This window comes from Thunnus maccoyii, chromosome 10, assembly GCF_910596095.1.
Source record: "Thunnus maccoyii chromosome 10, fThuMac1.1, whole genome shotgun sequence".
Taxonomy (NCBI): Eukaryota; Metazoa; Chordata; class Actinopteri; order Scombriformes; family Scombridae; genus Thunnus; species Thunnus maccoyii.
In genome coordinates, this window is record NC_056542.1 from 11,292,840 (window position 1) to 11,314,038 (window position 21,199).

Consider the following 21,199-nt stretch of genomic DNA (forward strand, 5'->3'; position numbering starts at 1 on the left):
AATAAAGTTTTTATTATTATCATTAAATGTATTCTTCGTAGGGTGGAAAAACCTGTGATACAGATCATGAGCCACTAAAATCCTCCACTGAAACCCATATTAGTGGAATTGTGTCAGTGGGACAGCAGCTATTAAAAGGACTGATGCCATCTCCAGTAGATGGTTGAAGAAACTCTTGTTTCATCACTGAACAATTAAACAATGACACTGCACAGCATGTTTTATAGTATATGTTTGCATAGATGAGGTCAAACAGCAAGTATATCAGCAGCGGACAACAGTTCTAGCAATTTCTGAAAACATGAACTGAGAGGATATTACACAACCATATAAGATGTATCTCATGATACACTTATGATTGGCAGTAGCCTAACCGACTGTGACCTATGATGTAGCAAACAAAGCAAATATGCAGCTTATTGCTCAGAACATGCTGTAACAAACAATAGAAAAGAAAAATGTAGATACAGTTGCAAACAAAAAAGCACAAATGGTGTTAATAACCAAAACACTGAGAAATAAGAGTAGATGAAAAACCCTAATGAGTCATGAAAACTAGTATTAAATATGGCACAGATGATCTGTACCTTGTAATTATTCAGAAAGTTGAATGGATCTATTGTTGCCAGTGGCTTAGTCATCAATACAACTGCAGTCTATTAGCAGTTTTGTGCTCATTGCCAGGGAGCCTTGTATTCATCTGGTTTGATGAAACTCAGGAGGCATATTCAAAACAGAATTACTTCCAGCTCAGTTGATTTCATAACAAACAATCACACACCAAGTTATATGGAAATTCTGTATTTGCCAATTTCAGTGCAGGGAATGTTTTCACAGTTTCGATTTTTTTTTAATTATACCCTGTCCCTTAAAACAGGAGACAGAAGATAAACAGAAGATATTTATTGGCCTTCCGTGCGGGTTAATCCAAAATACATTTGCAGAAATGACCACAGTCATTTATTGCACATGGCATAGGCCATATAACCTTATCTGTGTTTTACATACAAAATCTTTATCTGCACTATCCACTAAAGAAGACTGTGAGATGCAGTTGAAAACTGTAGAGAAAGTAAAAGGACTTAAATTTCTTTGTTAAATGAATCTGCAAAGTGTCTGGTAATTATAGCTTCTTTCACACATAGTTACCTTTCAGGCAACGCTAGTGATCTTCACTATTCACACATGCAAACATGCAGATTCACACATTCAGGAACATTTCCTTCTTATGCCTTTTCACACATGCTATGGCAATGCCAGAATAGATGGGTTGATGGGGCAAGGGACAGTCCAGCAGATGGCAGTGATGCAACACTTATGGATTCTGACCACCATAAAACTTGACAGAAGAAGAAGTTGGGGCAAGGTCGAATGTACGTGTATGCGGCAGAAGACTTTTCAGGAACATGGCAGGCAAGGTGCTATTTTTGTCTGGTGCCAATGTTCTTTCAAGCCATTCTTGAAAAAAGGAGCTTGTTTGCAAACAAAAGAACTGGAATTGCTTATCAAATCACCTGCGGAAGCATTGGAAAGGCAACTGTAAATATGTCACCGATTCAAATAAGTCATCAGCGGAGTCTTGTGAAAGTGTCTTTCGTCAGAAGGATGTAACCCTTTATGTGCTTATCCCTGCAATATTATTGCTTTCATTCACAACACAGCCATATCTGCTTTTTATCTGAAATGTTAATAGGTCTTGAGGTGGGAAATTGGCAGTACAGATTTCCCTGAATATTGATCCCTGCTCCCATTCACACATGACCCCATGCAGGAAATGTTCCTGAACATCTCAGGGATAGACTGCGTGTGTGAAAGGGGCTTCAGACTGTGCAAAAGCACATTTCCCTTTGTAATTTAATTGGCAATAATGAAAATACTTACAGTACAATTTAAAATTGGACTTAAAGGATTGGTTCACAATTTTTCAAGTCTGTCTTAAAACAATAGTCAGGTGCCCAAATGAGCATTGAAAAAGGTTTTTCTTGCCGTAATCATTCCTCCTGTTCATACTGATCATTGGGAGATACCGTCATAATGCATTTAAAATGTAAGTGATGGGGGCCACTTCCAGGATGTTGTCAGTGGCATTTGCGCACACAGTCATTTATGGGTGAATGTATTTCCAATGCAAATACATACTGCTGCTCGGAGACATGGGGAGATAACCACTGTGCTCAGGAGATATTTCCTCGATATCCACATGTAGCTTAACAGTAAAAGGGCTGAAACACAACATCAAGTTTGAGCTACTGGATCAAAAGGCCAAACTACAGTAACTGTGATGTTTGTTTCAGATGTGATCAAAATCAGAAATAATGTGTCTCATTATGCTTCTAACTATGATTTCCATTTGAAAAATCAGTAGTTGAATGGAGCTGGAAAACCTATACTCATCATATTGTGGCAGTGAGGATCATATTCAGTTGCTGGACATAGCTTTGTAGGGCTTAAAAACAAACAAAACACAAATACATATACAAATCTTCTTTTCCTCCTCCAGCCATAAAATGGATAGAGGCAGTATGAGAAAAAAAGGTTTTCTATGCGAAACTCTGGATGCTCTAGATCAGGGGTACTCAAATACAAGACTTACCAAATTTCCACCACATCAAAAGGTGTGATGGCCAGGCGGAGAGACTAGTGTGAGAGTTCATTAATTAATTACTATGAGTTCTGGAAACAATGTTGAAAATCTTTGATCTTACATATATTCTGCTGGAGGCTTGATATGACGACTTCAACTGGTTTGGTTTTGTGGTTCTTACCTTCATGTTTTGGGCAGAGTTTTGTTCAAAATTGGTATGATTGGTGTCATATTGGCATTTCAAATGACCTCTCTTCAAATGAATGTGTATTCTTCAGTCCATTTATACTCAAACATACGGATTTAAAGTACGGGTTCACAGTTTTCAAGTCTGCCTTAAAACAATAGTCAGGTGCCCAGATGAACATTGAAATAGGTTTTTCTTGCCATAATTATTCATGTTCATACTGACCATTAGAAAATCCCTTCATAATGCACTTACAATGTAAGTGATGGGGACTAAACCCCACAAGCCTCCTTCTGTGTAAAAATATACTTAAAAGTTTGTCTGAGGCTAATATGAAGCTTCAGCCATCTCAAATCAAGTGGATATCTTTCATCGTTACAGTGTTTATAGTGCCAAAGTACCTGTTTTTGTTACTATACTTCCACTGCAGCTCGACAGGGAAACATTGTCCGAGAAAACACAGAGGGGGAATTTGATACTAATAAGACTGTAAATGTGGCAGATATCCACATGATATGACTAACTCAGACTGCTGAAGCCTCATATAAGCTACAGATAAACTTTTAAATACATTTTTGCACAAAATGACTTTGTTGACACACTTTGGATTTTGCCCCCCATCACTTACACTGAAAACACATTTGAAGGAGATCTTTTAATAGCCAGTATGAACAGGAGGAATGATTACAGCGAGTGAAACCTCTTTCAGTGTTCATAGGGGCACCTGACTTGTTTTTACACACACTTGAATGAAATTGTGTGTGTGTTCCTCTAAGTAAAATATGCTTCCCACTAACAAATGGTGATGGGGCAAATAGAGGAAGAACATGAATGTTGACAAATAGGAATACAATGACTTCGCTATAATAAACACCACTGTGTAGCACAGACACACACAGTGTCTATTCCCTTTACTCATACGGTAACTACAGTGACTTTTCGTTATTGGGCAAAATGATGTCATTCCAAGGCGGCGGGACTATTAGCCTGTTGTATTTCTACTAGGCTACTGAACGCCGCTCTCGTTCAGTGCGATGTAGCGAAAGGTGTGACGGACTGAGGCGGAAGGAAATCTGAATCTGAGCTGCACGGAGCGGTCACACCTCCTTTCTCTGAACACCGTACACTGTCTCCAGCCGACACACACATACACATACACACACACACACACACACACACACTTGACAGAAGTTGGGCACAACAGCACAAACACACAGTAGACCAGGGAGAAATAGCCTATAACTCATTCCTGCAATACTACAGCGCGGTGCCTGAATGTGACGCAGCAACACTGAACGACAACGCCGACCGGTGGGTAGCTTTTATTTCTTTTTTTACCCTATCGATTTTGTGGCAATAATTTGCTTGACAGCGGAAATGTACAGAAAATAATGTATTTGCACTGGAAGCAGCATGAAAAACGGGACGTAAATGGACGTTAAGCACAGGGATCATATAATGCCAAAATGCTACTGTGTGAAATATCATTGCCACCAAATTTTGCTACAAATTTGCATTTGTGGAGAGAACAAGGAAGGAACAAATAGGCTACCGCCTGGAAAAGTAACAACACTTACTTACTAGTGACAGCTACAAAGGGAGCCGTGGTTCTGAAAGCTCTCTCAATGGGATTATTCTTCATAAATTTAGTATTTATTTTTTTATTTGTCCCTTGCTGCTTGTTTGAAGCATCATAAAGTAGGTTCATGCATACAATATGATGACCATGAGGAATCTCCAGGATGTGTCCCATCCTGGACATGACCCACTGGCTCTGATCATTTGGAGTATGTGGCTCACATTTATATCACTTGAATGGATGTAATGAAAATATCTGTGAAGTCAGGGTTGGATAATTTGCTGGAAGCTCAGCAGAGATGCTGAGTTAACATTTATATCTTGAAAACGGTGCAGTGGTTCATTGGTTTCCATCGTGGATCCTTGGACCACCAGAAGATTCAAGGGGTAACTCAGTAAAATGAGTTGTTTAATTTTACCAATAGTATGACTGCTGTTTTTAGCGGTTAGCCCAATGACAGAAGGACTGTTGAGATTGCATGTTTTACTAAGTTGAACCTCCACCTACAGTAAACAGTTGAAATCCTGGAACAAACCTACCAAGTCATATATAGCAACAAGAATTGACGCTACACGTGTTTCCTGTAAATGTGTATCTAAGTGGGTTTTGTGGTCCAATGTGAATCTATTTCAGGGGTCCACTGACGTCAAAAAAAGTTTGAAAACATTATCATGCAATTTCATGTTAGGCTACAGGATCCTGGTTGAAGCCAATCCTGTTTAACAAACACCAACTGCCAGAAAATACACACACAATAAAAAAGGTGTGTCTGTGTTTAAGTATGCTGGTGTGTACTGAAGTAGCATTACAACTCCTTTAGTTTTATTTTCACTTTTGTCTGAGCCATCTTTTTTGTGAGTATATATTGATAATTGAATCAATTTGCTATGTGTATGTGGCTTAAACATTGCTGTTATTATTTAAACACTGTTGTGTCATTTCTTTTCAGACAAACATAAAAATAGCAACATTTACATGTGACTTTTAAAAAAACTTGGTTGTCTCACTCCTCACTGAATTAAATGAACCGGTGCCTCCACAGTAGAAATGAAAGTCTTCTGGTTATACAACATGCCACTCATAATCAGCAACATAAACACCAATCACGTCTCCGGCTTTATCCAGAGACTCCAAAACACAAATGACAACTGTCCGTATTTTGGAAATATAGCACTATAACTCATCATTTGCCAGGCCGTTCCCAACTGACTAAAATAGACAGGACCTTTAGCTGATGAGTTCCCTCTTGTATGCAGCAGAGTTCCACAAACATGGTGATGACAGACAGATGAGAAGCATGTTGGTGTGAGGATGCCTCAGTGACACTATGCTGTGTCATTTTCCAGTCAAAAGTAGCCTGAATGTGTATCATAGAAACCAAACAGTGGTGTGACAGTGCTGATTACTGTTGTAAATATTATTTCAAATGTAACTGAATGTTAAAAGAGGCACAAATCCTTTTAGAAATAGTCAAAAAAGTTAGCTGAAACTGGGATCATGTTATCATTTAACTTGTGGCCAAGCTCACTGCCAAGTTGAATGGGGTTCTCACCTGTCACTTTAAGTGATAAGCAAAGAATAATGTTGCACGAAATCTCTGCATGAGGTCATCTGTTTGTCTTTCTACTAGTTAACAGTAGCTTCCCTTAAGACCTGAACAAAACTCAATGAAAAGCCAGACTTCAGTGAATGAAACAGGCTATTCAGAGGCAGTTGTTTTTCATTTAATCACCCGAGGAGGAAGCTGTACAGTTTATCTCGTCTTTCACAGCCCTGCCGGTGGCTTTGCTATCCATTAACTGCTTCAGCATGTGAAGTGTCTTAAGGGAAAAGTAAGAGGCACGGCCATATTTCAATAACCCAAGATTGTGCCAATGACAGTTGCTGTGGCTTTTCTGAAATAGTGAGCGGGTGTCCCAGGGGCACATAAAGATAGCAAATGTGATTCCAGCTGCCACTGTGGCATCCCGGTCTTAATGATAGGCCAGCTGATTGAGTGGAGTGTTTCTTCTTGTACTCTTTGAGCAATGTATCAAGTTGCTGGACTATTGTTGTTTAGAGCTACTTTTGCCGTTACATGAAATAAACAGGTGATGAGGATTATACAGCTGTCGTTCTCTGCTCCATGGGGACTCTTAATCGTGTGTGTGTGCATGTTCTTGAATTTCTATCCATGTGAGAACCATTCTGTATTCAAAATGCATCTATGTCTTCATCATACTGTATTATTTTGATTCTTTCCAACAATTCTTTTGCATTAATCTGTATGTAAGACCCACTTTTCTAGTTTTATATGTTGTTCCAGTTAATACTGTCTTGTTCCTGGTTTTTGTCCCACTTTCAAGGCAACCAAGGAAAGTTTATCTTGGGTTTACTGGCAGTACACTTATCAGTACTCTCTATTTTATGATGATTTTTTTCATACCAAATCCCCCATCTGTTGATTTATGTCCCCGATAAAAGATTGAAACCACGATGACTGAAGTTAAACTTTCAACCTGGAACGATGTTTTTCTTGGTACTGTGGGGCCATTTGTGACTGTGTTATCAAGTGTAGCATTTGATACAGTGTTGACAAGTGTGGAGGTCATTAATAGTCATGTCATTTCAGTGATTGATGGGTACATAGATGAGGTTGGCAGTGGGTGAAGTGGTTAGTTCAGGTTTAGGATGATATAGGAAGGGAGAGGAAGCAGTCATTAGGTAAAAAAATGTAATCAATTTAGAGTCCTCACAAGTATAGCAAGACATGTGTGTGTGCATTTGTGTGCATGTGTGTCAGTAACTGCTTTTGTGTGCACAAATCCAGTAGTGAGTGATTAAAGACCAAGCTTGCCACAGCCTTTTTGACAGGCCGAAATCTCAGTGATTAGGCTGCCGACCACACACTGTGCAGCTGCAGCTGGTTATCAATCAAGCGTTCAGAGTGGGTCTATAGAAACAGATCCCACTGTTCAATTTCACCATCTAGTTTTTATATTGAACACAGAAGGCAGAGACCAGTTTCTTACACACATGTACTGAACATACATACAGTCACACTTTAAGGTTCAAAATAAGGTTCTCTGTGGTAATAAAGCAGTCATAATGCTATGGGCACTTTGGTTGGGGAACCTTAGCTTTGTATAGCTGTTTTGTATACAGTTTCTGCCGACAGCAGCACAAAAGTCTAAAATGAAACTATTGTCAGCCTTATGAAAATGTCTGAAACACAGATGTAGTGGTTTTACAGGGGAGGTATCATGCACATTTTCAGGTCTATATTTATAATCTGGGGCTCTACTGGAAACCCTTTGCATGATTTACAGTTAAAAAAAACAAACAAACAAAAAAAACCTTATTTATCTTATACTGGTCCTTTACGCTGACCCTCAGTTCAGCCTCTGTCTGAAACAGGCTGTTTTAGCGCCTGTCTCTTTAAGGCCACCCTCCCAATGAGGACACTCTGTTCTGATTGGTTAGCGTCCAGAAGCTATCGCTGACAACTTCCAGGAGGCTACGTAAACAAAGAGTAGTAGAAGGATTTCACTTCAAAATGTAAACTTCTCAAATATGCATTGCAAACAGCCCATGGGAAAGCCTAAGTAACAAAGGCTATGAAACGGATGTCCGTTTGTGGACATGCATGAACAATCTGATGTCAACATCAGGAAGGAAGTAGGTAACATTGCAAACGAAGCGTTGAGAGCAGGTTGAAGCCCCTGCTTTTGATTGTCATGGAGCATTTTTACAAAAGTTCGTCTCAAGTTTTGGACCTTTGACCATAGATATATGACACGATAACAGTATAAAAATAACAGAAAACCACAAAAAGCTTAATAAAACCTTTTATTACTTTTTATTACCTTTTTATTACTACTATTACTACAACTACAACAAATTCAAAAAAACCTATTAGAATGAAACTTTTCCCCAAGAATTGCCTACAAGGCCAATCTCTTTTGGTATATAAAGAAAAATCAAGTCAATCATCAATTCATGTATTTCATTGTTTGGTTACCACATGCTGGAAACGGGCACATATGAATGCCACTCTTGAAATGTGCTCAGTAAGCTAAATTGTTGAGGCTGGACCTTCAGGAAATTATTCTCTGAAAGCCAAAAACAACAAGCTGCCAGGAATGAGGAGAGTGGGACATTCATAGAGCACGGGCGGGGGGAGGATGGATCCATTTCAATACCCTCCAAAATAGTAGCAAGGATACACACTGGGACCACCATGTGATAGCGTGCGCTGGTTTTGAAATCCCTGTCATGTGTATTCGGCAATTTCCTCCTTCCAAAGTCCCTGAAGATCACTCTCATAATGAAAGATCAATTATTTGATCCCTGGCATTTACTGTACTCAGAGGATCATATGTCACAGATAATGCCTTGTGGACCTTGGAGAGAACGAAATGCTCCTGCTATAGAATTGTATTAATTCTTTTGGAAGTATTCATGTGGAGCCCTGGAGGAGAAGAGAAAAAAACAGCCTTTGAAGTTAGAAGTTTACTGAGGTCTGCGTGCACTGAACAAACAGTCCAAAGTGAGCATCCACAGCAGATCATTAACCATAAGCAAATGTGGTAGAGTGAGGTAGCTACATAGCAAATCAACTTTTCCCATCAATCTAGTGGCTGGAGGGGGGAGTTAAAGTATTATCTTTGGATAAGTCATATAAGTTTACAGTAACCTGTGCTTTTCTAACAATGACACATACATAACATCCAAGCAAACTGACAACTAAATAATTAAAGTAGTTAATAGTTAATCATGAGCATACATTTTCAAGGAGAGCAAATTTACTGCAGAGCAAAGTGTAGATTGTTGTATATCTAAAATTATACTTAAGTGCTAAATCTTCTGTCAAGAGTCCTAACAGTGCTTTAATGGTCCATTAAACATAGCAGCACTGTGTTTAATGGAGCTGAAACCTGCTCTCCTTGACAGACAGCATAATATGGTCTTACACTGCTTCCTCAAAATGGTTTGTGCAGTTATTTGTAATAAATACTTAAATCCTGTTATCATTAACTTTCTCTAGTTGTCACTTTCTCAGTGAAAGTTAGAGTTTCCAAGTTTGAACTAAATGGAAAATATACAGTGTATATATGTGTGTGTGTGTATATATATATATATATATATATTAAGACGTTAAATAAGGCTTAAGTGTGCATTAGTGGTGAAGCTTCAAAGAAGACTGAGACTTGTCATATCATTGGTTGATCCTTCAAAGAAATGCAGTGATAGATTGAGACTGACTCATTCGAAAAATAGTTCTGAACATCCTGTTTTTTTTTCCATCATATTTGAACAGTCTCTTGTTTTTTCTTATACACACAGAGGACAGAGACTCAAGCGCAAACATTTCTATCATCGGTTTTCATTTATGGTGTAAATCACCATGTGTATGTACAGTATATGAAAAAAGTATGACACATCTTACTGATAACTGTATTTTTCTATTAGTATTTTGGCTCAATAGTTAAGTAGTCAGATGACTGACATAAGACTGCCCTCTATGCAAATGATCAGTGACTAAATAAAACTGGTTCTGTTTGGATGCCCTACACCACTACAGATTGCCTTCCTTTTTCACAGCTGTTCAGTCACTTCACTCGGCTTTTGCGTGAAGACTGTTTTTGAAGCGCATCTCCGATGGCTTATCTCTGCTGGATATTCCGTTTCATGGATTTTTTGACTCAATTTTCCTTATATTAATTTCACTCCACATGACCATTGTTATACCAGATGCCAATATTCATTGTTTGCTGCCGGTACCTTGAAAAAGGTGGATAGCCATTATTATTTTCTGCACTGTCTGTTTTCTGACATTTATCAAAATCCTAACTCGGATGTGCAACTCTTTTGTATGACAGTTTGAGGTGGGCTGTCTGCAGTGATGTCCAGATCCACAAAATCAGCCTCTCGGTCTCGGAGCCGCTCAAGGTCCCGGTCAAGATCCCGGTCCACCTCTCGCTCCAGAAGTCACTCCAGATCCCGGTCTAGGAAGCATCGTTACAGGTAGATTTTCATTTTATGATCTACCCTCCTTAACAATAATGGCCTGTATTGTGTTTTTGTAAAGATCAAATGTATTGTCCTGTATTGGTAAAGACACCCCTATTAAAACATTGTCTTGCCTTTGCTGCAGCAAACTGTTTTGGCAGAGAAGACTTATTATAACAATATTTGTTGAGTCTTTAAAGGTCTTATACAGTACATATGAATAAAGAGTGCAATGATCCCTCTTAGGCTTATGGTGTGATTGACTGTGAACCAAAAAAGTTGGTCGTCATGAAGAATGAGAAATTAGCAGCAGGTGCAGTAGTCAAAGCGCTGCCTCATTCTGCACAGACTTCAACTCTTGACACATCCCATGTTTCCCGCTTCCTTTTCCACTGAAATTCTGTCAAATCTAAACTTGTCTGAAAGAACTAACAATGAAACGCACTGTTAATATTTTACATGTAAAAACTACATATCCTGGTAGTTTATTTGTGATAGTAGGGAAACTGTCAACAAGCAGTTCTGTATTCTGTTATAATCAGGGTTTCCTGTTTGCTGTAGATGTGTTGTTTTTATCTGTAAAACCTTGTCTTGTCCTGGACTTTTAGTTTGGTTCTCATATGAACGATCAATGCTGGTGTAGAGTATTAATGGATTTGGGTCGTACCCAAGTTCTGGAGAAGGCTTCTGTGTCCAGAGGAAATTGATGTTTGAGAGAGAGTTCAGCTGCCGGTTAGTGAAGTTACTTAAGAGTGAATATTATTGCAGTTTGCATTTTGTGGGAAAGATTTACATTAGTTGACTTCAGTGGCATATGAAAATATTTTATCAAGCCTATCAGGGCAGTATTTGTTTTCCATTGCTTTGCTTAAATAAAAGTGCCCTGGCTGTTGGGTTATCTGCTGTCTATGATGTGCATTTGGAAGAAAGAGTGTGGCCTCACTCTGATGCTTCTGCTGCTTTTGGCAGCATGATTGTGGCATGGCAGTAAAATGGCAGGGTAGCTCATTTCCTGGCAGTGTTGCAGCACATTAAAATTAGCATAAAGAAGGGACGTGGAAGGAATCTTTCTGAAGTTACCTTGCACATGTGCAAATAGATTTGTGGTCCCACTAGTACTGTAAGCCTGAATGCACACATTTGCATGAGTTGTACATAAACGGAGATGCACACACAAACACTCCCAAAAGCAACAAATCTACACTTACATCCAGAAATTATTTATTTCACTACATTTCCTTAATAGTGACTCCTTTCTTACTGTCACTTTGCCTTGCTTTTATACACCATCATCTAAGTCAATACTTTAATGGGACCCAGAATCAAAGTACTTTTTTCAGTGACTTATCATATGATTAAAAAGAGAAGCTATAGTATATTCTTGCTTTAAGTGGCAACATGATGAAGACGCTCATATCTGCAACAATTTATGTGCAACGATCTTAACAGGAATCTGTGTCTAATTGATCTTTTAATAAATCCTCTCTGAAATGATTGGCCAGCCCTTGTAACTGGCAAGCACAGAGTCAAAGGATTTGAGTAGGAGTTTTTTTTCCCCCTCATATGGTCCATGTGACTCCTCGTTCCATTAGAGCTGTTCAGAGGAGATGCCGTTTCTGTAGCTCGCACTGTGGGTGTGCAGTGCTGCTTAGTGCGCTGCCTTCTTTAATCACTCTGTATTCCAATGAAAAAACGCACTAGGTGAGTTTTGTGCATTTTGAGCGTGTTTATAGGGTTTTAGAATGTGTTTGCTTTAAAGCTTTGGTTTGTTTATACAAATGTATACTTTGTAATATCTCTCCAGACTTGTTTTTGTACATTTCTATACTGTACTAAAGTTGAGTTGCAGTCTATATGCAACAAAGTTTTAATGTATAAACTGACTAAGCAGTTAGTTACTTTCTATTTATTGACTGTTGTAGTGGTTTAAAAAATACGTGCAAAACATAACTAGTTTGACGTCTACACCGGATTTGATACATTCATAATCTCACAAGATACCAGTAGAAAGTTGTGGATATTGTCTTGAAATATGGTCAGGCTTAAAAAGAGAATGCTGAGCTGATTAAATCGTTTTTTCGATTCGAAGAACAGAACATACAGTATCATAATCTGAAGACGATGTTATATGTTCAGGCTGGAGTGCTCCACAAGTTTTTATTGCAGAAGAGCAGCAGAGCCACCATGTGGACTAGTCTGACCCTGCAGCCTGATTCAGCACCACACTGATGAATCTCTGCTTTTCCTCATTCTCCGCTACTGCATGAAGAAGCCCTCCTATATACACCAATATATGTTTTACCAATTCCAACTGATGTATGGCTGCCGGATGCATCTGCACTTCTGTGCAATGCAAATTTATGTTATTGAGGTGTGGATCTTCCATATGTTGGGCCACTGGCTAGCCTGTTTTGGTTGTTACATGTTTGGTGTCTGTTAAAGAAAACTGAACAGAATGGTTCAAAGTGGCGATCTGCTACAGTAAGTAGTATTTTTTATTGTTTGTTTGTCAATGTAAGTTCAAGTATACTAAGCAGGCTGCACAACATATGTGACTATAAAAAGTATTCACCCCTCTTGGAAGTTTTCATGTTTTATCAAATCAAAGTAGATTTTAAATGTTTTTTTTGAACACTGATAAACAGAAAAAGACCATTTTAATGTCAAATGTGTATGTATGCATGCATCTGCCCAACAATGGAACTGTATCAGAACTCAACTTATTTAGAGTTTGTTGTAGTGTTGTATTATTTGGGGCCAGAAGCCAGAAAAAAATGTATTTATTCTATCTGTATTGGTCTCTTTCTGGAAATTAATAATGTGATTTCTGTCTTTCCTTAATTCTTTCACAGCTCTAGGTCTCGGTCACGGTCAAGATCTCATTCTCCAGTTCATAACCGGGAGAAGAAATATCAGAGGGGATACCAGAACAGTCGGGAGTTCCGGGGCTACCACCGCGGCTTCCGGAGGCCATACAATTTCAGGGGCCGAGGGCGGGGTTACTTCCCACGTGGACGCTACCAGCGTGGTGGTGGGGGCGGTGGCTACAACAACAATAATTTCCGCCCCAACTGGAAGAATTACAAGCAGCATCCTCAAAAACAGTATCAATACCAGCAACACCAGCAGCAGCAGCAGCAGCAGCAAAACCATTCACAAGGACGATCTCACAGCTTCCAGAAACGCTCAGGAAGCCCACCTCATAATCAGTCTCGTCACTCTGACCGATCCTCCTCACCCTTATCCAGACACTCACAGCATTCTTCCTCTTCCTCACAATCCCCCTCTCCAAAATGCAGGCCATCCTTGTTGCTTCCCAACCAAAACTCCAAAGATGTGAAAGAGGATCTCTCGGCCTCCAAGGAGGTCCAAAAGGGAGGAGTGGGAGATGGGGAGCAAGCAGAGCTCGTTGGGGTAATCGCAGGAGATGTCAAGGAAGGTACAGGCAGTGGGAAAACTGAGGGGCCCTGGCAGGGCCTGGCAGACTGCAGCAGCAGTCCAAAGAGAGCCAGTCCTCTGGCAAGCTGTGATGTTATTGTTGGTCAGAATAGCCAAACTGCTAACCAGTCTAGTCCCTCCACAAAAAACACAAATGACATCAGCAATGGCGCCCCCTCCTGGCAGACGGTGCATAGTTCCTCCTCTACAAAAAAACCCTCACAGGAAGATCTAAATCCAATGCTTTCCAGCTTTGACTTCTTCTCCAGCGAAGAATACCAGGATGGAGATAAAACAGCAATCTCCATTGCCTTCAGAAAGTAAGGCTGATTTTACTCTTCTTCTCTCAGCTAAATTATGTTGTTTTAGCAAACTTAGTTGATAACATGTTATGAATTATTGTTTAGTTCTTTGATGCTTTCACATACACATTTTAGGCCACAGAATAATTTTACTGTAGCATTTTATTGACTTTGCAAGCTTTGAGTAGTTAGCTAGGGTTGTCTTAAAGGTCTAGTATGTATGATTTAGTGGCATCTAGCAGTGAGGTTGCAGATTGCAACCAACTGAATACAGCTCCCCCTCACCCACCCCTTCTTAGCGTGTAAACACAAGGTGTCTAGAGCCAGTGTTTGTTTTGTCTGTTCTGAGCTACTGTAGAAACATGGCGGTGCAACATCGCGGGCTCCACTGAAGAGGACCCGCTCCCTATGTAGATATAAAGTGCTCATTCTAAAGTAACAAAAACATGATTCTTATTTTCAGGTGATTATAAACTAATTAAAACATACTGGGATTAAAACCAAGTCCGTTCCACTAGATGCCACTAAATTCAAAACACTGGATCTTTAACAGAATACAGTAAGATTTGGGAATTCAGAGGGATTCAAAATATTTGCCTTGTGAAAAAACATTGTTGTTTTAAATTGAAATATCTTATGCTTTTATGTTTTTGTTTTCATAGATAAAAGAGATTCATATGTCACAACTGTTTTAGAATGTCTTGTTTGTAGAGGCTCTAATAAGACATCTTGTCAGATAACTCCTTTAATCCAAGACCTGGAGAAAATATAAGCAACCTTGATGATCAATTAATTTGCCACAAGTTTCATTTTTTAAGTTGTCTCTCAAGTAGCATGCCCAGTTAGATACAGATCTTTATCTCTTTGTCATTGTTTAGGTTTTTGGAGGAGCAAAATAAAAAAGCTAAATCTTCTTGGGAAAATGGCAAGAATGCAGAAGAAAATGATGTGGATATGGAGCAAGGGAAAGTAAACGGCAAAGTATCCACAGTAATCTCTGACTCAGTGTCAAGAAGGCACAAAGAGGACACTGATGGTGAAGTGTCTCTGAGCAGCTTTTTGAAAGCTTCTCCTTTTCTATCTGGCGATGCGGAGGAAGAGGAGGAGATGATAATAAAGCCCCACTCAAAGTCTCTTCTCAAAGACCGGCACAATGGGGATGAGTCCTCTAAGCCAAAGAGCAAGGTCACTCACTCGGCTAGAGAAATGTTTGAAGAGTGCTTTGGCAAATGGCAGAATGCGGCCTATTCACAGGTAGCTAGCAATGACCTTGACGCCTTTGCTGCTGCCTTTGCTAAAAGGGAGTTAGCAGGAAGTTTTGAGGAACTGTCCACAGATAGGAGTTGTAAAGCCAGGAATGTGGTAAAATCTCCCACCGTCCCATCTCCTACACCACCACCAAGGAGGAACTCCGAAAGAGAGATGTTTATGATCAGGGGTGAGGACTCACCTCTCAAGTCCTCAAGAAAACAGGAAGCAAAATTTAATGTCAGAATGGATTTCCTTGGGGATAGCCTGTTAAGGTGAGCAATTAACATTATACTCTTATCTGCAGTCCAATCTATACATCTGTAAACTTGTAATATTAACTGCACATCCGCTTTCCATGTTTGAATGTTGTTTTATTTCATTAAAGAGCAACGTGAATTCTGTTAATAGCTTTTTTAAAAGACAAGTAGGGGACTAAATAAAATGCCTTTCCCCATTTTCAGCTCTTCTGATATTTTAGCTGAGGAGCGACAGTTTTCTCAGGATCTTGTGCAGTCCTCAAAAAGGGATCAGGAGTTTCGCTCCATCTTTCAACATGTTCAGGCTGCCCAGTTACAGAGGAGTCCCTCTGAGCTGTTTGCTCAACACATTGTCGCCATCGTTCATCACATTAAAGGTGAGCCCTCTCTGTGTCTAAGCCACGTCTTCACTTATTATTCACAGCACAGATCAGTCTGAGTTTTTGAGAAATTAAAATAAGCATCTGTCATTTCCAATAGCACTACATTTTTTTTTAATTTGCTTTTGCCATTGAAGTTATTCAAGATTTTAATTTTTAATAGTGACACAGTATATTGATATTGTAAATTGTCTGGAGACTTATTTAAGAAAAGATAGACTAATCAATTAATTGTTTAAAGCAGAGTAATTAAAGCAGAGTTCTGTGCATAATAATATTTGTACCCCAAGTTAACTATGCCTCTATTGGAAAAAAAACTGATAGATACATGAGAATATTCCATATTTGACAAGGCATCACAGTTGGATGGAAAAGTGACAGAAATGAGATGCACAAATAACTTCACTTTATTCTTTCTCTGTACAGCTCAGCACTTTCCATCTTCTGGAATGACTCTAAACGAGCGATTCACCCTGTACCAAAGACGAGCTGCAGAGAAGGAAATGATGAAGCCCAGAAAAAGCCCAGAGATACACAGGTAGAGTCGCCTATTGAGTGACCCTCTCACCTTCAGTGTGCTGTGGCTTCACCTCCTCTTTTAACAGCTTTCAGGTATTTCTCTCACCTTTCCTACCTGAAAATCAACAGACTATCTTGGCTTATTTGTTCTCATGCTCGGTGGAGGTCAGTTTTATTTTCCCACCAGTTTTTCTGTTCTTTTTCTGTTTTATGTTGTGTTTGCTGTTCAGTGTGTCTCACATGTTTGTTTTTTGACACCTGTATTATCTTAATTGTTTTTTTTTCTTAACTGTGTTCCTTTCTCACAGGAGAATTGATGTTTCACCAAGTGCTTTTAAGAAACACTCTCAACTTTTTGAGGCGATGAAAAGCTCAGAGGAGGGCACTTACAAGGTGACTGAATATTTTGCAGTATGAAGTATGTTGGAAAAACAAACAACAGCAAACCAGTCAGCAAGCCAGATGCCTTTAGACTGTGCTCTCTTAAAGCCTGTGGCTTTCCTTGAAGGGAGATGCTCAAAGTCTAAGAAATGCAAATGCAAAATATGGCACTTTGACTTTGTTGTTTGATATAAATCACCTCCACACATGGTGAATTGGTTATACTGTGGGCACAAGCCTGACCAAGGCTAATGAATCAAATAAGGTCAGAAATGGAAGCTGCTGTGCCCAAGCTGTTCAAAGGACTCTAAGAAATTGTCTTCGTAAGTATCCTTTACAAAAATAAGGAACGGAAATAACCAACAGCAAGCAATAAATGCACCTGTGCTTGTATTTACATGCTTAACTTTCTGAGTAAACCCTCACAATATTTCTTTATTGATGCGCATGGACACACATGATGACACATTTGTAAACATGAAGCGCAAAAACTACTAAAAAAAAACGTTAAATTGAGTAAACTCAAATTAGCGTGAACAACCGTATCTCCTTGTTCTTCTTATTTCCATGATGGAGGTTTTGCATGTCATAACCAATCTATCTATAAAGTGCACATACATTAGCTACAACCAACTATTTCCCAAAGCATACATCAAAGTTTTTAGATTGGTTTCCCACCTTCCATACAGCTATTGGCACAGTTCATATCAGTATAGTATGATAATAGAATAACAGTGACTTAAAACTTGTTTGAAATAGGAGAAGCATCAGGGACTGTTTTTAAAACACTTTTTAAAAAATTGCCATGAATGCACATTGTCACTGAGACTTCCAACATTTAAAATTGTGGCTGCTGGAAGTCGTATTACACATGGAGGACAAACAAGGCAGGATGATGATAATTAATTATGTTGGTGCTGTTCATTACTGCTGAGCAGTGGATTGCTGGCATTTCCCATAAGCACTTAAATGTACCAATGAGGAGGTTTGTGACACAAAATAAAACAGACTAAATGTTGATGAGTTGCCTATGCAGGAAAAGTCTTTGCAAGTTGATTTTCATACCATATTATGGTACAACTGACTTGATGGCAGAAGAATCTAAAAACTTGTGTTTTGGGAAAATGGTTGAGATTTTAGTTAATAGGCTAAAAAAAATGCAAAACTACTGGTTTGGCCCGTAAAGTGCACTGGAAAACTCACTCCAGAATGGCTTGGTTTTATTCATGCCAGCTGGCTGTTACCTAGGTCTTTCCCCTTTTTACCCATGGACCCTACTATTTAGTTTACAAACCAGCTGGCTGAGAGCAGACTGATAGCATCTACTTGCTAATCCAAAGTCTGTCCACGACGTTTTGTTCTGTTTTGATTTGCTCAGGACGGCGGGGGAAAAAAGGGTGACCCAATGGACCTTCGTTTGGATATTGAACGGCGTAAAAAATATTCCAGCCATGAAAGAGATTATAATCAGGATCGGGGAAGAGATATGGGAGATTCCCCAGATTCTAGTAGAGAGAGATCTGTGGAAAACTTCTCCAAATGCCACAAGAGATCTAAGTATGTGCAACTGCCCTGACTTTTTTGAGACTATCCACAATTACACTGAATACTGTTGGTAATCCACATGCATGATAAACAACTGAGCATGTGGGAATTTGCATGTTAAATTTCTCCTTGTAGGAAAAGTAAGAAGAAGCGCTCTCGCTCCAGTTCATCCTCGTCTTCCTCATCCTCTAATTCCCAAAAAGTAGATGATTTGCTCGATGACAAATCTGATCTCAAAGATGAAGGCTTTAACAGGGCCCGACTGGATCAAAAGGAGTCACCTGGACCTGTTGAAAGAGGAAGGCCACGTGGAGGATTTGTAAGTCAAATTCATGTTTTTTTGAAGAGAAGTCAGAAGAGAGGAAGTTTTGGTTCTTTACAATCCCTTGTCTTTTTTTCCCCAACTTACAGCAGGTACGAATTCGTGGAAGGGGCTGGAACAGAGGAAATTATCAGGGAAACAGTTCACATTGTCACCCTGCAAACATGGCAATACAACCAAAAAGTGAAGACTGGGACCCAGAATATACTCCAAAGAGCAGAAAATACTACTTGGTAGGGTAGATCTCTTCCCTCATTAATGCCTCCCATTTCTGATTAAATCCACACGCATACACGTCATTTAGTCAAATCTGCCTCATACAATTCCTCCATCCCTTTTTCCTTCTTTGACTCAGCACGATGACAGAGAGGGTGAGATAGAGTGCAAGTGGATGGACAACCGAGGGCGAGGACGGGGGAACTTCTCGCGTGGAAGGGCACGATTCATCATACGCAAAGCGACCGCAGGTCCCAACAGCAAATGCTCCAAATGGGCTCACGATAAGTTCCACGTCAACGGGGAACAAGGTGGCGCGCAGGAAGAGGAGACAGAACAGGACCATAAAGAGGAAGAAATCAATGGAGAAAATACTTGAGCATCAAAGCAAAGTCATCTAAGAATCTTAACTGTCTTCTGCGTTTAATCGGATCTGACTCAGTGATTTTATCCGCAACAACGGATTGACAAATGCAGATTAAAATGTTTTCAGTCTCAGCTATTGCTTGAAAAACCTCTATGCTTTTATTTCTCCCTGGACTGCTCACTTTTACTTTTACTTGACACGGTCATTTCCTTCATCAGGACACCACATATGACTAGTAGAAGCACTGTTAAAAGGGTGAATTGCTGTTTTTCAGAATTTGGATTTGTTACACTTTTTTTTTTTTGCTTTATATGATCACATTTTCATGCAGAGTTTTGGTAATATTTACACTTTTCTCGAATAAAATCATGTTGAAGATCAAATCAGCTAGTGCCTTATACTTATGAAAATTAATTGTTTTCTGAGTAGTCTACCAGATAAATTGTTTTATTGGTAGATGCATTTAAAACTAATTTAATTCCCCAACCATGAGTTTTAAAAATAGAGTCGCTTTGTTGTTTTCAGCTGTGTCCTGCCTGGATTATTATTAACAGCAATAAGTGCACTGTTGACATAAAAACATCACTGTTTAGCCAATTCAGCACTCTACAAATGACCCTGATCTGACAACGGGACCAAACTGTAAAGGGTCAAAGGTTACGCTCAGCAGTCTTTCATTGTACAACAGCCAACAGATCTACAATATTAGCTGTTGTTTTAATTACATTTAATATGCTGTCAGAGATTTCTATCCTTCACAGTAGCTATTTGCTTGATCTTGGATACCACTTATCAATGTATAATATTGATAGTGATTATATGTTTTCCTCCTGAGACATTCATTGTAGTTTTTGTACCTGGGAAAGCAGGATTTTGACTTTGTTCGTAAAGAGGACTTTCCTCTTATCGCAACAGATTTTGATGTGAATTTCATTTGCTGTTCTTAAACTTCTCTCCAGCCAGTTATGTTTAATCTATTATGCACATTGTGTGCAACTATGACATTGTGATAAAAGAGGCTCAAAATTATCTGTTGATTAGTATGTAGTTTGTAAGAAACATAAACACAGGGCAGTTTATATGTAGGTCAAGAATTAAGTCTAGTCCTAGAATAATAATGTTTTTTCAGTACATATCTTTTTAAGTCTAGGATTAGGCTCACCTCTGTTTGGCAAACTGCCTGTAATATTGAAATACAAACTTTTTTGTGCCTTGCTGTGGGTGCACTTATCTCATTTGTACAGTACAGGCCCACAGATTGAGATTCACATATAATTGTTTACCTGCTTAGGGGATATTGCTTTTTTAATAGATGTTACTGTTTATTTCTTAGAGACTGTAAATTAAAGAGACACTGATTACTTTGATGTTTGCCTCAATGTGTCTTATTGTCATCTCTTTTGGGGTACAGAGCTTTTCAGGTTCATTACTCTAAAGCAACATTACTGCCATCATAGCAGTTTTCTCTAGTCATGATAAAAGAGAAAAGTAAGAGATCATAGGGAGCAAACTACAGCTTAATATATGCTCACAGCTAGACCTCCACCAGTTTGCACTGATCATTTAATCAATAGGTAAACATCCTGACAACAATGAGACCAGTGCCTGACTGTTGATTGTAAATTTTAATTCAAAGTCCCCAGAAACACTACAGCATATTAATGTAAACCCATCAATAAGGGGGCAAAATAATTTCTGGCTTGCATTGCCTCAATACATCATGAGTGAAAAGAACCCTGACTGAACCCATGACCATAAACACAGAGTCCCCCAGGAGCAATTAACCAGTCCTGTTAGAGTGGCAAGCAACTACATAGCTAGGTTTTCTGATCACACTGCCACTGTGTGTTTAAAAAGGAAATAAATCTAGTTATAGTACA

The 21,199-nt window shown here is 39.1% G+C and overlaps 1 protein-coding gene across 4 annotated transcripts; it reads left to right on the forward strand.

Moving 5' to 3' along the window:
• Positions 1 to 3,839: 3,839 nt before the first annotated feature.
• thrap3a (thyroid hormone receptor associated protein 3a) lies at positions 3,840 to 20,686 on the forward strand. Of its 4 annotated transcripts, none has more exons than XM_042423570.1 (11): positions 3,840 to 4,082; positions 10,212 to 10,356; positions 13,194 to 14,099; positions 14,960 to 15,604; positions 15,794 to 15,966; positions 16,396 to 16,507; positions 16,797 to 16,881; positions 18,248 to 18,426; positions 18,550 to 18,733; positions 18,826 to 18,969; positions 19,092 to 20,686. In XM_042423570.1, exons 2-11 carry the CDS (start codon positions 10,235 to 10,237, stop codon positions 19,329 to 19,331), a joined length of 2,790 nt encoding a protein of 929 aa, XP_042279504.1. In that variant the 5' UTR covers positions 3,840 to 4,082; positions 10,212 to 10,234; the 3' UTR covers positions 19,332 to 20,686. The 4 variants fall into 4 exon arrangements, with proteins under 4 accessions (XP_042279504.1, XP_042279505.1, XP_042279506.1 ...); XM_042423571.1 differs by lacking the exon at positions 3,840 to 4,082 and adding an exon at positions 9,536 to 10,123; XM_042423572.1 differs by lacking the exons at positions 3,840 to 4,082; positions 10,212 to 10,356 and adding exons at positions 10,383 to 12,042; positions 12,611 to 12,822.
• Positions 20,687 to 21,199: the final 513 nt, after the last annotated feature.

Coding starts and splice junctions, on each gene's coding strand:
- thrap3a (XM_042423570.1), top strand. CDS start 10,235: ATGTCCAGATCCACAAAATCAGCCTCTCGGTCTCGGAGCCGCTCAAGG. Junction 16,508..16,796: donor AAAAGCCCAGAGATACACAG/GTAGAGTCGCCT, acceptor CCTTTCTCACAG/GAGAATTGATGTTTCACCAA. Junction 16,882..18,247: donor CAGAGGAGGGCACTTACAAG/GTGACTGAATAT, acceptor TGATTTGCTCAG/GACGGCGGGGGAAAAAAGGG.